Source organism: Petromyzon marinus, chromosome 7, assembly GCF_048934315.1.
Source record: "Petromyzon marinus isolate PM22_M1 ecotype Great Lakes invasive population chromosome 7, UKy_Petmar_22M1.pri1.0, whole genome shotgun sequence".
NCBI classification, from domain to species: domain Eukaryota; kingdom Metazoa; phylum Chordata; class Hyperoartia; order Petromyzontiformes; family Petromyzontidae; genus Petromyzon; species Petromyzon marinus.
In genome coordinates, this window is record NC_133673.1 from 13,301,323 (window position 1) to 13,317,990 (window position 16,668).

At 42.9% G+C, this 16,668-nt stretch overlaps 1 protein-coding gene across 1 annotated transcript in view; it reads left to right on the top strand.

Annotated features, from left to right (window-relative positions):
- Window positions 1-5,914: 5,914 nt before the first annotated feature.
- Window positions 5,915-16,668, top strand: part of LOC116940009 (cryptochrome-1-like) — a 31,276-nt gene continuing 20,522 nt past the window's right edge. The window contains exons 1-2 of the mRNA XM_032949205.2: window positions 5,915-6,750; window positions 16,274-16,382. Of these exons, the coding sequence (XP_032805096.2) occupies window positions 6,593-6,750; window positions 16,274-16,382 (267 nt within the window). The 5' untranslated portion in view covers window positions 5,915-6,592. The remainder of the gene's footprint in view (window positions 6,751-16,273; window positions 16,383-16,668) is intronic.

Genomic DNA, 16,668 nt, shown 5'->3' on the forward strand with positions numbered 1-16,668 from the left:
ACTAGTAAGGAATTGGCATGTTATGTTTACGTGACAAACCTTACTAATTGGCTGTGTCGGGTGGTGGCGGGTTTAACGACACATTTATATATTTACGCCATCTAACCCCCCCAAAAAAAATCTGTATTAAAGAGATAAATGGATTGTTGCATCCGGAGATAGCGATGGCATGGGGAAACCTTCATTCGGCAGTGGATAGACCATGGATTTGTATTAATGTGCTACCGCATATTTAAACTGCACACGTTATCAATATTAATATACTCTTCACTTTTTCAAAATGAAGTTTTTTTTTTTTTCCAGCAGTCTGGGGCGACGATTGCTATGTACAGTATTTCCCAAATTAATTAACTTTTTTTTTTATCTAACGCCCGCAGATAATGACGCCCTTTACCCATATTCGGACGACGCCACGGGACGCCGCGTCATTCCTACGGTTAACGACACCCACACTATTAACCAGGGCGTCCTGCTGGATTCGATTCGTCGACCTCTGCAAACAAGCGGCGGGCGCTGGGTCATGTCACACAGCCCCTTATGCAGCCAGCAGCTAACCCTTCGGACAATTACTACTGCTACTACTTACAGTAATCTGATCCTAGAATAGACAGGAAGGTATTAACTACAGCCGTAACTGAAAGAAAAAAAACAGGCGGCGCTTGCTGTTGTTACTGCCCAGCGTTAACGAGCGCTGTTTCCGTTCGCATGGGACAGGCGACACAGTCGCACCAGACGTATTGGGGGCCGTCCATAAATGACGTCACGCACCTAGGAGGGGGGGTCAGACATTCGTGACGATGTGTGATGGGGGGGGGGGGGTTGAGAAATGTGACGTCACATCAAGATGCGCAACTTTAAATAAACATAGACAACACGTTCTACTTAATTAAATAGACTTTTTAATAAATGTTTTCTCCTACAACATCAGAGTGCAGCGCCACATTAAATACGCACTACAATGACAATACAGCAGTTTAAAGCGATTTGTGACGTCATACTTGAGGGGGGGTCTGACTTTTTGTGACGCCGTGTGACGAGGGGGGGGGGGTAAAAATCGTCCAAAATCGCGCGACGTCATTTATGGACGGCCCCTTGGAGTACCTGTACGTACTGTACATCAATTGAAGTTTGTGTGAGTGCCCCGATGTACCGACGTCGTGACGGAAGTAGCTACTGCATCCAGAATTAACACTGAGTAAGCTCCTAACTGCAGTGAGGTTGATCTAAATCAGAACATGTATTTATACTGGAGGAATCCGATGAGCTATGAAGCTCTTTATCACAGAACAGATGTAGAGTTGGTGTAGGTCAGAATGTTTACAACAACAAACAATACAATACACGATGGGAATTAAAATAATAGGAAAGTTAAAGCAACTCACTTAAAATATTATGGGGGGGGGGGGGGGGGTTGAAGGTACGTGCCCCCAGCCCACCCCAATGTAAAGAACATCAATATCAATGTTGTGCATCCCCATTTCGAGGTGGCTGAGAGCGGAGGGGAGCTGTGGAGGAGGCTCGTGAAGGACGCCGCTGCTGCTGGGCAGTTGGTGGGCAGTCGCCCTCCACCAACAACGGAGGGCATCGGAGCGACGCTCACAACAATGAGCGGTGCGCCGCGCGGAATAAAACGCAGCGAGTTGGCGCAGTAAGGGGGGCACAGCTGCTGGTGCATTTGCCAGTCATCTCAGTCAGCCGACCCATGGCACATGCTGGGTCTGTCCCGAGACCTCCTGTCAGCAGCGAGCCTTCGACACTTCACGTAATCGCTTCAAAGTGTACCTGGCCTGGTACAGGCGCCGTGGTAACGTCACTTAGTGGAGAATGGTATTTGGTGTGGGCTAAAATCTTCGCGTGTGTTCGGTCATTACTTACATCACTCCCCAAGGAGTACCACAGACTCGCTGTCTCCAAAATGCACAGCCCTTTGTCAATCCACTGCTGGATGAAGGCCTCCCCTCCCCCTTCCCCACAGCGTCGATCAAATCGGGTTGTTTGGCCGTATATCGCTTGCCATTAATGTGAGTCGTGGCTCGGAATCGAACTCAGAATGCTGGGTTCATAGCGCAGTGTGTTAATCGATGTGCCGCCGCTCTAACCTGAGGGGCCGTCCATAAATGCGTCACGCGATTTTGGACGAATTTTGACCCCCCCCTCGTCACAGCGGCACAAAGAGTCAGACCCCTCCTCAAATATGACGTCACAAAGCTCTGCCCCCCCCCCCCCCCAAAATATATAAAACATGCTTCAAATCGCTTTAAACAATTGTCATTGTATTCTTAGTTTTGACTTTACCGAAAAAACTAAGAATATGAATTACTGCAGTCACGAAAGCTTTAAATCAAAATTTAAAATTGTCATTGTAGTTGCGTATTTAATGTGCCGCTGCACTCTGATGTTGTAGGATAAAACATTTATTAAAAAGTCTATTTAATTAAGTAGAACGTGTTGTCTATATTTATTTAAAGTTTCGAATTTTGATGTGACCTTACATTTCTTAAACCCCTCCCCCCACCCCTCGTCACACATCGTCACAAATGTCAGACTCCCCCCACCCCTAGGTGCGTGACGTCATTTATGGACGGCCCCTTATCACAAGACAGTATATAACTACAGTACAATATATTTATGAAAAATATATATTTTTCATCAAATCCTGACAATTATTAATCGAATCGCCGGATAGTATGATGGTAAATGTCCCACCTTAAATATTATACTCGATTAATCCTTGCGTCTCTGAAACCTGGTATTTCCTCAGATCTCTAAAGAAAATACACATACGGTTATTATGTCAATAACGAGCGCTCATTCGTGAGTGAGTGTTGAAATAGAGAAAATCAGGCTATTCAGATGCACCCATGCACATCATCAGTAGAGTGCAATGACATGTGCGATGTTACGTTTCCTCCCTGGGGATATAACTATTACTGGTGCCTGGTCCACGTGTTCCAACACATGCGTTCTATCAATTACAGCGGCTCCTTCCAGCCCGTGTGTGTGTGTGCGTTAAGCACAAAATCGATGGAAAGAAACATTCAAATTGGATCACGCCGGGGAGATCACTATCGTGGAGATGGAGTGCTCAATTAAGGACACATTTGGGATCTTTCAATTTTGCAAGGCATTTAAAATGCCCCCCCCCCAAAAAAAATACAATGGATTTTAGAGGGTGGTGGGGGTGTGAATGTTAATTATTTTCACAAAGGGTGAAAATGTGGGTTAAAATGAAATAGCAAAACAAGTGAGGCAACATCAATTTGAACAAACAAATATAATTATTGGACAGATAATTAGAACAAAATACATTATGATGTCAAGGGCTGAAGGCAGACGGGGATCCGAGGGATGAAATACGGACAGGACCATGGCAAGAGTTCTGTTTTTAATTTGATAATGAAAAATAAGATGGCAAAATGCCGAATTAAATCTTTCAATCAGCGCATAGTACAGGAGCTGGTTTGCTATATGGACCAGAAAAAAATGAAAACTGACAAATTAAACGTAACACAATCTGAAAAGCGCGCACAGAAGCATGGATATATATATGGATGCTGGGAATTGACAACCAGATTGATGGATACTCTTTGGTTATTTCGCTAAAGTCACGTAGGTATAAAAAATGTAATAAATCACGACGTTTCGATTGCAACACAAGCAATCATCATCAGGTGGGAAAACCACAGCAAGAAATACGTGACTTTACCGAAAGAACCAAAGAGTATGGATTCCTGCAGTCACGAAAGATTCAAATCAAGATTGAACCGCCTCTACGGGGAGGGTTTTCACACATCTGTTAGCGCATTTAACAGACTGCGAAACAAGGAGTCTCACATAATCGAGTCGCTCCCCCCTTTCTTACCTATATAACCTCTTACCACGGCAGCTCTCTCTCCCACCTCAGCAAAAACAAAAATATTGCTGTGGTTTTCCCACCTGATGATGATTGCTTCTGTTACAATCGAAAAGTCGTGATTTATTTTATTTGTATACCTACGTGACTTTACCGAAATAATCAAAGAGTATGGATTCCTGCAAGTCACGAAAGCTTCAGATCTAGATTCAGATTGATGGAGTAACGTGGATCAGAGAACAATCAACACAAAGCAAAGCTACCGTGTTGATTGCTAAGTAAAGTACGTGGGCTTTGGTATAAGGCATGGTGATGTCGCCGGAAGGGATGGCAGCTTCATGGACAAAATTAGTGACGCGGTAGCAAACGAATTAACCTCAGAGAATAACCACCACCGAGGTGAAGGGATAATATGACGGAACTATTTTTTTTATTTTACCAGGTAAGGGGCCGTCCATAAATGACGTCACGCGATTTGGGACGATTTTGACCCCCCCCCTCCCTCTCGTCACACGGCGTCATGAAAAGTCAGACCCCCCCTCAAATATGACGTCACAAAGCTCTGTCCCCTTCCCCCCAAATAAAATATGCTTCAAATCGCTTTAAACTATTGTCATTGTAGTGCGTATTTAACGTGGCGCTGCACTCTGATGTTGTAAGATAAAACATGTATTAAAAAGTCTATTTAATTAAGTAGAACGTGTTGTCTATATTTATTTAAAGTTGCGCATTTTGATGTGACGTCACATTTCTCAATCCGCCCCCCCTCGTCACACATCGTCACAAATGTCTGACTCCCCCTCCCCCAGGTGCGTGACGTCATTTATGGACGGCCCCTAAGGCCCACTGAGCTATGTATCTCTTTTTCAGAAGCGACGTGGTCACAAATGATGGCTCAACTCAGTGGCTTATCGCGTGGAAATTTATAGCAGCCAAATACTCTAAACCCGTGCTGATTTTAGATGTGGAGGGGAAAAAAACCGGAGCACCCGGGAGGAAAAATCCACGCGACCACGGGGAGAGAGAGACACGCAAACTCCAAATATACAGCAGCAGGCGTCAGGGTCGGGATTGAACACACGACCTCCTGTGTACCAGGCAAGGTAGTTAACATCTCCTAGCCAGTGTGATGATGATGAGAGAGAGACGCAAACTCCAAATATACAGCAGCAGCAGGCGCCAGGGTCGGGATCGAACCCACGACCTGCTGTGTACCAGGCGAGGTAGTTAACATCTCCTAGCCATCGCGATGCCCAGTATCAGCTCATGAACAGGAGCGAAACAGATAGTGGCACATCGCAAGTCCGTTAATAATGGCCAGCAGTGGATGTAGACCGTGGATGATAACACACGTTTGTTTGCAAACAGCAGTTACAGCAAAAAATAAACAAACGAAGGCTATAAACATGTGCGCGTCCTTTTTCACAGACAGCTTACTGCATCGTTTCGGATAATGAACATCTGTTGCAGAACCCCAAAACAACGTGCCACACCTAATGGAACCAGGTCCCCCTTATTGAGTAACGCGCGCAAGCCTCGTGTAATTTCCCGCCAAAAAAACAGGTCACCCGGACCCCGCCCCTCAGCACCTCGCCCCGCCTACTTAACCCCCCCCCCCACCTCGGCCCCCTATCCCACGGTGCGCTCGACTCCCCCGGTTGGCCGCAGCGCCTGACCAATGGGAACGCTCGCTCCTAAGCAAGGGCGCGCGAAGCTCGCCGCGCTCCACGTGCGCATCCGGGGCACCGGGCGAGCTGTAACCAATGAGCGAGCTGCGCCACACCACCACGCCCCCTCCCCACATCACTGCAGCGACAACTTTTGAGGGGGGCGCGGGGGGGTTGTGTGTGAAGCGCAATCACGTGGTCGCGCCGAAACCAATAGGAGCGCTCGGGGTTTTACGTAACCGCTTTTCGGTAAAGTGGGTCACGCGGCCGAGCGCGCGGGAACTGGGGGGGGGGGGTTGGAGAAATAAGGGGAGGGGCCGGGGGGGGAGTGGAGGATTGGTGGGGGGGGAGTGGGGGATTGGTAGAGGGGGTGGGGGCCTCGCGCTGTCCACCAATCGCAGCGCGCGCGCTCAGCCGGCCTGGTTGCGCTCATCTCGGCGCGCAGTCACTGAGACGCTGCGCTGAGGGAGCGACGAGTCGCATCGCATAAAGTACGCGGCGCCAGTAGGAAAATATTTATTCACACGCACGCACGGCAGAGTATAGGCGTAATCTGTGAGAGGAATTGCAGGTTTGTTCCCCCCTCATGAATATACACGCGCGCATAAGAAATCAATCTCTCTTACCGCGCGTCATAAAACGATTATCGGGGAATCAAATTGCAAATCTCTGGGTTTGATCCGCGGCGTATACATTACGTGGTCGCTGTTGATAGCGGGTGGCAGCGATATATAACGTAAAAAATAGCGCAAAATGGAGCGTTACAACTCTTCGTTGTGCACACCGAGAGAGCGAATGACGCCTGACTTATAGATTTCGGTAAACAAAAATTTTAAGCGAAGTCAAACTTAACGCTGAGAATTCGTGAGGGGTTAGCAAAAAGCACCTGCCGTTACCGACAAACTACCGCGCCTGTCGCTATATACATATATAAAAACCTTACCGCAGCGCTAAGCTATCGCGTCCGCTTCACGTCGTCGCATTCAACAAGATCGACGTCAAGTAACGAAGAGAGAGAGAGAGGCAGGCGAGAGAGACGAGGCTTGTGGCAGGTGGTGGTGGTGGTGTGGCAATGGTGCTCAACTCGATCCACTGGTTCCGCAAGGGACTGCGCCTTCACGACAACCCGGCGCTGCGCGAGGCGCTGCAGGGCGCCGACACCGTCCGCTGCGTCTACATCCTCGACCCCTGGTTCGCGGGCGCCTCCAACGTGGGCATCAACCGGTGGAGGTGAGGAAGGGACACGCGATGTGACACGGTGGAGGAGGGGGACCTGGGGGTTGGGGTGATACAGAAGGGGGCACAAGAGGGGTCACGGAGGGGACCCCCAAATGGGACACTGCGACAATTGAAAATAATATTTTTATTTAAAGCTTTGGTGACTGCAGAGATTCATATTCTTGGTTCTTTCAATAAAGTCACGTAGAAGGGAAACAATAAAATGATAAAAATATAAAACAATAAAATTCTCACGACGTTTCGACTGCAACACAAGAAGCAATCATCATCCGATGTGAAAACCACAACAAGAAAATTTGATAAAAGTGGCGTTTTTTTAACGTTAGCACTACTGTTTCCCTTCTACGTGACTTTACCGAAAGAACCAAGAATATAATTGGATAATAGTACACAGGCAAGGTAACGGAGAGGTCCTATGGGGGACCCCACCGGTTTACAAGAGGGGACATGGAGACACAGATATACCCGCACGGCTAAGGGAAACGCATGGGGTACACGGGGGACTCGGGAGGACATAAAAGTGCACGGGGACCCCGCGGGGATACGGGAGGGACACGGGGATATATGGAACACCGTGCGCTGCGAAAAGTGCTCCAACATTTCCACCAGTCGGTGGAGGTGAGCGTGCGGGGAGGTTCAGAGAGGACACCAAGAATCACGGGGACCCACGGGGACCCACAGGGACCCACAGGGGGACACGGGAGGATAACAGGAAAGTGAGGTGGATAATGGGTCACCGGCACCTTCATTTGACACAGTGACCCTTTGGGACACTGCAACAATTGTTTTATGGCACACTGGACTTACCCGGACCCACTCGGACCCACTGGGACAGTGGAACACGGAATCCATGGGCACCATGGCAAATTAATGAATTAACAATAGAGTCAGGAGCCAGGCATTGAGTCAATTGGACCCCCATAACACGAGGGATTTGGATATAAGTGGGCAAGCCATGAAGATATAATTTAGATGTGGGGGCATACATTCTGTTCAGGTTGAATACCACTACATCTAAATTTTGTGGTGAGAAGGCACAGTGACTCATTTCCAATCACTCCCATCATACCTTGCCACTTTTTGGTTTTCTCACACAAGATAAAAACGTATTGCGCATCAATATATACAAATCACCAGTGAAGACTGAACATCAGGAGTTGCTTCTGATCTTCTTGCCATACAGACATGTTTTTGTTTGAAATTTAAATGGAAAAGATGCAAAAAAACACTTCCATTTTTGTATTATCAATATTCAAGGTGACCAAATGGCTAAAAGCACTGAGCGATCCTGAGTTTTAATCCATGAAGCCACTGCTGATTAAACCGGGTTCTACCTAGACCATCCTATAACATGGAAGAGTTGTACTGTTGTGTAAGAGATCTAAATGGATTCTTCATCTAATTACATTACATCTATAGCACAATCTGCTGCTGTAATAAGATCTCTGTGCAGCCCTGCTACAGGAGATCTATAGTCCCCTACAGATCAGGGTGGTTTTATCGGTCTGCCGAACATGTCCAGGAGCTTCACAGCCAACATTTATTCGTGGAGAAGAAGTCAAGAGGCTTCCAACTGGTCCTGGACCTGCAGCAGCTGAACAAATGTATGAAGAAGCACTCTTCATATAAGATGAAAAATAGGGCCTCTATAATCAAGAAAGACCATCGATTTCCAAGAAGCCTACTTGCGTGTTCCAGTGCTGCAGGTCCATCACCGATTGCTGGGGTTCACTTGTCAAAAACACTCAACTGCCCGCTCTTCGGTCTCCTCTTCTAGCTGTTCTTGGCCCCCTGGCGTTCACCAAGGTCGTATATATCATTGGTAATAATTTAAAACCAATGTGGTATTTTAGTATAGATTAAGCCAATGTAATTGATCACAGCAGCAATTTATGAACTGATGAATGTGTATTAGTTATACAAAAATATAAAACACCTAGCGAAGTAAACCAGTAACATTTAAAATGTATTATATAGGTAACATCCAAAATTAAAGTTTTTTAGCATCTGAAGGATTTATTTCTGTGTGTCTCTTATAGAGCGTCTGTTACTATTCATGGCTCTGGCTGATCGTGTTTGTTGCTTAAGACTTTACTCAGAATACAAACAGGCATTTTAGATTGTGCCGAGAGAAGGAGATATTTGCATAATGAAGAGAGTATAGAGAGAAATAGATTAATGTTACCCAAGGGGCGTGTTCTAAACTGTCGGCTTTAAACTCCTGTAATTTTGCAGTGGCAATTTTATACCATAATTATGTTGGCAGCAGGAACCTTATTTTATTCATAAAAAATAGTCGGTGAAGTTTTGTGGAAGCAAACCGAGCAGTTATTATACAGTAGTGTGGAATATTTCTCACTTTACACTGTATTATCATCAGCGCTGGCCTATGAACTTCTGGATGAAGGACTCCCCACGCTTCTCATCTCTCATCTCATGTCTTAGTGATGCCAAAATAACATTTTCTTCTAAACATGCAATAATGTCATCACTCTATAGCCATCTATGGCGGTCATCCTAGATTTGTTCCCTCCTTTGGATGCCATTCCATCACCAGTCTCATCCATCTGCTATCATTCATTCTAACGATGTTCCCTGCTCAAGCCCACATACTTTCCTTAACAGTCTCTATCATAGCTCTGATTTCCATTCGTTTACATTTGTTCTCATGTGCTATTCAGCCACAACCTGCCCTTGCCCAGCCACATTTTTAAAATATATTTTTATCTCAATCTACCTTAAATAAATGCCTTGGATATACATATTGTATTGGTTTTCCAGTTGTGTACCTCCCAACAATACTGTATTCGTTTTTGTTTAGCCATTGTATTATTGTACGTTTTTGTTAATCTGATTTATCTTGAGCCCAGCATTAAAACATTCTTTAAGTTATTTTTAATTCTGAGATGGTTAATGCTTTTTCCATTCATGGTTATGTCTTTATTACTCTAATCACATTTTTGGAATGCTAATTCCAATGTTTCTGTGAATAACCTTGGTAGGACTGTAAATCCTTGCCTGTCTTTTCTGATTTAGATTGTGTTACTTTATTCAATCTAAGCCTGAGTAACTGCATCAATTTTCGCTGAATGAAATACCACTTTTAGCTTACAAAAGCCAGAGATAATGTTTTTTTTCTATTACTATGGACCACATACATAATATCAATAAGATTCAAAAGGTAAACGAAATGGATAAATATGAAATGCCAAATGGTAAATGTAAAAAAAAACTGAATATTCAGGGTTCAGGCTAAACTTGACATTAATTTAATTTCTCCATATATATTTTGTAATGCTTTCCAATATATTCTAAACACTTTTCTAGTTGCGGTGGGGAGGGGGGAATCCAATCTTTTTTTTACATCTAGCCGATATATTTGTATGGCTTTTGTTAGCACCATGAAAGGAGGTATTGTAAGCACAGGTAAGCTGACGTCAAAGACTTTTCATTTCCAACACCGCCTACAACTTCATATCCACTCACCGCCCCAAACACGTCTGATCCTCAAAACTCCTCATCCCACTCACTTCCCTCCCAAAAAATCCCTCTCTTCTGTGCAATGTCCTCCACACCCTTGCATTAATCTCTCTGGATTTGTGGTGTTCGCCGACTCAGATTAGGACCCATCATTAATGATTCCGAAATGGCCTGGTATGTGGCTCTGATGACTGCCCAAATGACTCTAATTACGGTGCTTGGCAGGCAGAGCTCGCAAATGGTCTATTGTGCGCTTTCAGCGGTTGCCTTGCATCAGCCCAAACCAACGCCTGGCTGTTTTTCAAACGTCGCTGACATCAGCCGTTGACGCGGCCTCTCCCCTCTCCACGTTAAATTCATGCTTAAATTCTACGACTGTACTGTTTCTCAAAACCCCACGGTGCATGTGTTGCAATTGTCGAGGTCTAATCATTTTAGAGAAATTAGTAAAAAAAAAACACATGGGTGGAAACATTTTTCGTTATAATCTGTTTATTTTACCCCACAGGTTTATTGTTGCATATATTTTGTTGACATACCAGTACGTTACAGTGATTCAAAATAACTAACTTTGTACTTGGTCGTCACTTGATGTAATTGACCTATAAAATGTACAACTATAATGAGCCAAGTATGTTTGTGTGTCCCACGCGTAACGTCACTCCACGTCGGCCAGCCCCCCTCATTAATACTCATGAACAGGTGACGTCCTCCACATGGGTCCCCCCCCCCCATCATTTATGATCATGAGCGGGTGACGTCACTCCACATGGAGAACCCCCCCTCATTAATAATCATGAGCAGGTGACGTCACTCCACATCGACAAGCCCCCCACATTAATAATCATGAAGAGGTGACGTCTTCCAAATGGACACCCCCACCATTAATATTAATTATCGGGTGACGTCACTCCACATGGGGGGACGAGGCGCCTCCTCCCCCTCCTCAACGTCAACTTACAACCCTCACTACAAAGGCAGAACTCTCGCGTCACGTGATCTCCGTAACGTTGAGACATAGAAGTAAAAATGACGTCATGATGAACAAGGGATTATAACTTTTAAATTAAATAAGTCTATCACCGCGCCCTTACAAATTGCACACGAATTGATGCAATGAATATTTCACGTCGCGGTCTGCTTTTCGCTTGCAAGTTTCAGATTTACTGCAATACACCCGTCCTTGGACGGGCAAAAGGCTCGTGTTGAACGTTTATTGAAGGATCATAATGCACTTGTTCCTCAATTTCGGTTTTGTATACATACTGTATGTGCATTGGGTGTATAAAACTATGTAAACAATAAATGGAGAACATTACGAACATGAAAGTATATTTTTAGGATCCCACGGTAAAATAATCACAGAATAATCACCACAGTCGCACCTTTGATTAGCACGGTTGGCTACGTACGGTGCGAACGAATTTCTGCTTACAGTAGGTGAACATGGATCCTGAATAGCTACCAGGGCCATTTCATAATGTTCCACTTTAGGATCTAGGGCAGTGATACAAAGCGCTGACCTACTTAACTGGGACCTCAACAAAACGGGCGTTTCTGAAGCATTTGCCATCTTGCAAAAAAAATCCTGCCCGAGCTCATTATCGCCACCACCACCACAACATGTTTGGCTTACCATCACGATTATTTTTAAATGTTACATATTACTGACCCTGTATTCGTTCTCTGCAATGTTTATGTTTTTGTCTTTTTGTGTCGTTGCTGTGCTCGTACTCCACGGATCTCCCGTGTAAAAGAGCCGGGGCAGCTGGCTTAATGGGATCATCCATGTGAAAAATCATATACACTCAAACAAACAAACAAACTCAAACATCATTTGTGTGTGTGTTTTATATTCCTATTTCCTGAAAGGGAATATTTAAAATGTGTTGTCTATGTCCCACGATGTTACACAAAATGATCCCCGCATTGACAAAGATGAACAATGTTAGTCTGTTTGATTAATGGTGTTCTTCATTAGCCTTGGTATTTATTTCATAGTATGTATTTGAAAGATAAATTTGTAGTTAAATGCATATACCAGTTCGTAAATTTTATAGTTAATTTATTATATATATTTTCAGCATACAACAGATGCGAGTAATAAAGTGGAAATTGAGAATCCTTATAAGAGCGTAAAGGCAGGTTGTCACTGAGATGAATTGAAGGGTGTTTTTCAAGTGTGTGAAATGAAGGTCGCATTTGAATGCGCGCCCTCTGCTGGGACTATCCGCTCCCAAGAGTATTGTACATCCTGATCGTTCAGTTCTCAGAGCTGAAGAGCCTCTGAAAACCACACACGTTCCGAGTTTTTGGGATGTCTGCTGAAAGGAAGACAAACCATGCGTATGCATGTATTCTGTAATAATTTCCCACGTGTATTTGTCCTCCGTATTTAATTTACGATAATTACGGTAGTGCTCGTGCCAGGCCATAATGATCATATTATTTGGGTCTTTCGGTAAAGTCACGTAGATAGGTAAAGAACAACTATAAAAAACTACGACATTTCGATCGCAACAAAAGCGACCGTCATCAGCTAATGTTTATTTACGTGACTTTACCGAAAGACCCAAAGAATATGAATTTCTGCAGTCATGAAAGCTTCAAGTCAAGACATAATGATCATCTTCTGCAAAAATATAAATATTTTGCGAATTACGAATGATCATAGCAATACTGCTTCATTATCCTGCTATGGATTTCGCCACTCATGTGACAATTACCAGGACCCAAGCAGGTCATATCGAAATAATCCTTTGTAACTTAATTGTAGTGTGCTGTAAAGTGGATGTTGGACTGATCTAATACACATAAAAACAATTATTAGTCATGCATTGTCATAACTAAAATTGGCAAAAACATTGTACAATTTGTCATACGCATGGAATTATTAACATGAATAATAGTTTCTTTATTTTAAGTCACTGGGATTTTAAACTGCAGAGCTGACAAAGAAGAGTTTATTAATTACAGTAGAAAAGTTCCTGAGACAATGGACATCTATGCTCTATATATTCTAATATATTAAGTTAAAATAGCATTCGATGCTTGTAAGTAATGCAGCAACTTATTTCGCTTTCACTATGTTCATATGGTTTCAATACATCACATAATACCATCCGAGTTTCTGGGAAGTAGCAGAATGCAAAATCTTAATCTTTATCCTAGAAAAATCCGATGAGCTCTGAAGCTATTTTTCACAAATGTCCGGTAAAATGCGAACAGGCTTATTTAAATGTAAACTGGAGCACATGCAAGTCAAAATAATGTTGCACAGGTACAACCAAATGTTTTTTCTCGTAATGAAAATATATTTGTATTATGCAGTATATATGCAATATATAATACACTAATATTTGTACTAATTGGTGTGCACAAGTTTTACAGAAACTGTTTATGAATATATTTCGATTTAAAGCTTTCGTGACTGTAGGGATTCATCTTCTGGGTTCGTTCGGTAAAGTCACGTAGAATGGAGATAAAATAATAAAAATAATAACAATAAAATTTTCACGACGTTTCGGCCACAACACAAGTAGCCTTCCTCAGGTGAAGAAACAGGACTGTCCAGAAGACAGCGCTTGAGTGAACCCTGCCAAGCTTGACAGCGTCTTTTAAGCTGTGTGGGAGGAATAGAGCGCCTTGACAAAGGAGTTTACATATAAATTAGCATGTAACTGGGGGATTAGCAGTTACATGCTAATTTATATGTAAACTCCTTTGTCAAGGCGCTCTGTTCCTCCCACACAGCTTAAAAGACGCTGTCAAGCTTGGCAGGGTTCACTCAAGCGCTGTCTTCTGGACAGTCCTGTTTCTTCACCTGAGGAAGGCTACTTGTGTTGTGGCCGAAACGTCGTGAAAATTTTATTGTTATTATTTTTATTATTTTATCTCCATTCTACGTGACTTTACCGAACGAACCCAGAAGATGTTTATGAATAGTGAAGAATCGTGTGCTGGTTTTGATTTTAATTATATTTTTCTAGATAGATGACAATCATTTATAGAAGCAACCCTTGATTGTTTTTTTACTTAAAATACATTTTAAATGCCATACAGCCCTCTTTGTGCTAATTTTTGGCCACTCGAAATCCACAGCACAGCTTTAAACTACATATAATTGCGCACATTTAAGCCGACACGTTGCTTCATTGACTGAGTATACACTTGTGAAGTGTTGTTTTTGCGTTATATTAATATAAAAGCCAACTTCACTTAATTACTAGAAATCCAAATGTGTTACTTATTTTTGCAGCATGAGCCTACTTCCTCTCTTAATGTTTATCAAGAGGACACCCTTGAGTCATTGTAAGTGAAGCGCATTGATATTATTTGTATGTAGTGATGACTCATGATTCATTTTGTGAATCGCACAGTGCCACTGAAACTCTTTATTCTGTATAGTACTTTAAAATGACAATAAACATAATAATTGGAATATCCAGCAATCAGTCTGTACTCATTTTTGTTTCTGACAAATTGTAAATTGTAATGTTTGCCAAAATAGTTGTAGTTTATAAAAGGAGAATAAAAAATGGCTGTGAAATTAAAAGGTATGACTCGGTGACAGGGTATGACCGAGAGATGGATGATTTTACTTTGGATTCAACAGCTTGGGTGAAGACATGGCCAGGCCTGCCCTAATCGCCTGTTTTTAAGCTGCTGCTCATAATGGTGCTAAAGAAGATGGTCACATTTACATTTGCGGCAAAGAATAAAAATGTTTAGGTACAGTAGCGTTAGCACTGATGGCTCCAGCATATTGTTACTTATTTCCATGGCAGATGAGTTTGATCTTTTCAGTAAAGTATTAAATGTTGCCCTTGTGCATGTGTGTGTTTGTGCGTGAACAAAAATATGTTTGCTTCATACTCTCGTGCACTCATCTGTTGGTGATATTTTTCATATACGATATAAAAAAACAGACAAGTCTGTCACAATGTAATTATTCTGCTCATTGCAGACACATTTGCAAATGTCGTGAAAAAGGTTTCATAATTGCTTGCTCGTGTTTAATTGCATGGGCTATGAACCTGCGACACATTTATTCAGAGCCTACATTTTCATGCATCTGAAATAAATTTAAAATAAGTTGTTACATTTATATATTTAAAAATATTACCAATGCTTTGCCTTCAGCTTTCGGACGCCTGGCGTAATAGACGCATGCATCAGACAGTTGGAGAGAGGACCTTTATACTGAGGGGGTTGCTTTGATGCTCTGTTTATCTGTGTATGCCGGTTGCTCTGTGTGTGGTTCATATAGCGAGTAGTAGTGTAGTGGTTATTGCGCTGCGCTACAAAACCAGCGACCCGGGTTCGATTTCCACTCACGGCCACCACCAGTAACGATTATTGAACTGGTCATTGGCCTCCCCTAGGTGTACTCAGCCTCAAATGAGTATCTGGTGTGGTGTGTAAACATCACCACTTAAGAGATAAAGGCGGCCCGGCTTGGTGCTGGTCACCCACCCCCTCGTGTGCCGTGTTGGCCTTAATACGTGCTCGCTATCAGTACTTGCCCCAACAGTCTGTTAAGGCTATTTGGAGGATCTTTGTTTTTGGTTCATATGGAACCTTGGAGCAGCCGATGTCCCCGTGCTCAGACTGTAAATTGTCTGTTAATGCCCATCTCAAAATGAGTTCATCAACTTGTCGGCAAACAAAAAAACCCTCGCATGGAATCTGGCGATGTGATAGAATGTATTGTGGAAACAAAAATTGCAACCTTATCTTTTTGTTTTTGAGTTGAATATTTATTTTGTTTTGCACACATGTACAGTATATCTATAGAACACCAAGGGTGAATAAAATATTTAATTAAGCTATTTAAAACATTAAAACCCTCACTTAGTAGTCGGTATCAATTACCAATAATATTAATTAACCGCATTATATTAATGAAACTGAACGTTACTACAAGTGTGTATGAAGGCTTTATATTTTGTCATGTACTTTGTATTATTTCCAAAGCGTTTTCAACACCACTTAAATGTAAACAGGTATACTAACATAAAACAAATTTTTGCAGGTTCTTGCTTCAAAGTCTGGAAGACCTGGATGCCAGCCTCCACAAGCTCAACTCACGTCTGTTTGTGATTCGCGGGCAGCCTGCAGATGTCTTCCCACGCCTGTTCAAGGTTAAGTGGCTGCTTCTTCTTGAATACCCTCATGCACACTAAAAATACATGGAAATAAACTGTTGCCTCTGCACCACACTCCGGTGGTTTCACTTGCAAATCATGTGCTCTACATAAATTATGCATGAGTTAATGTTAAACTGTACCAAAGGCAATATTGAAAACCAGTGTACAATTACTAAGCTCTTATTTGGTGAAATAAAATAAACTTGTTTTCTTTGTTGGGTGTTTTGGCATTAATATGTCAATTCATGGAAAAGTAGCATTATAAACAGTGCAGTGTTTG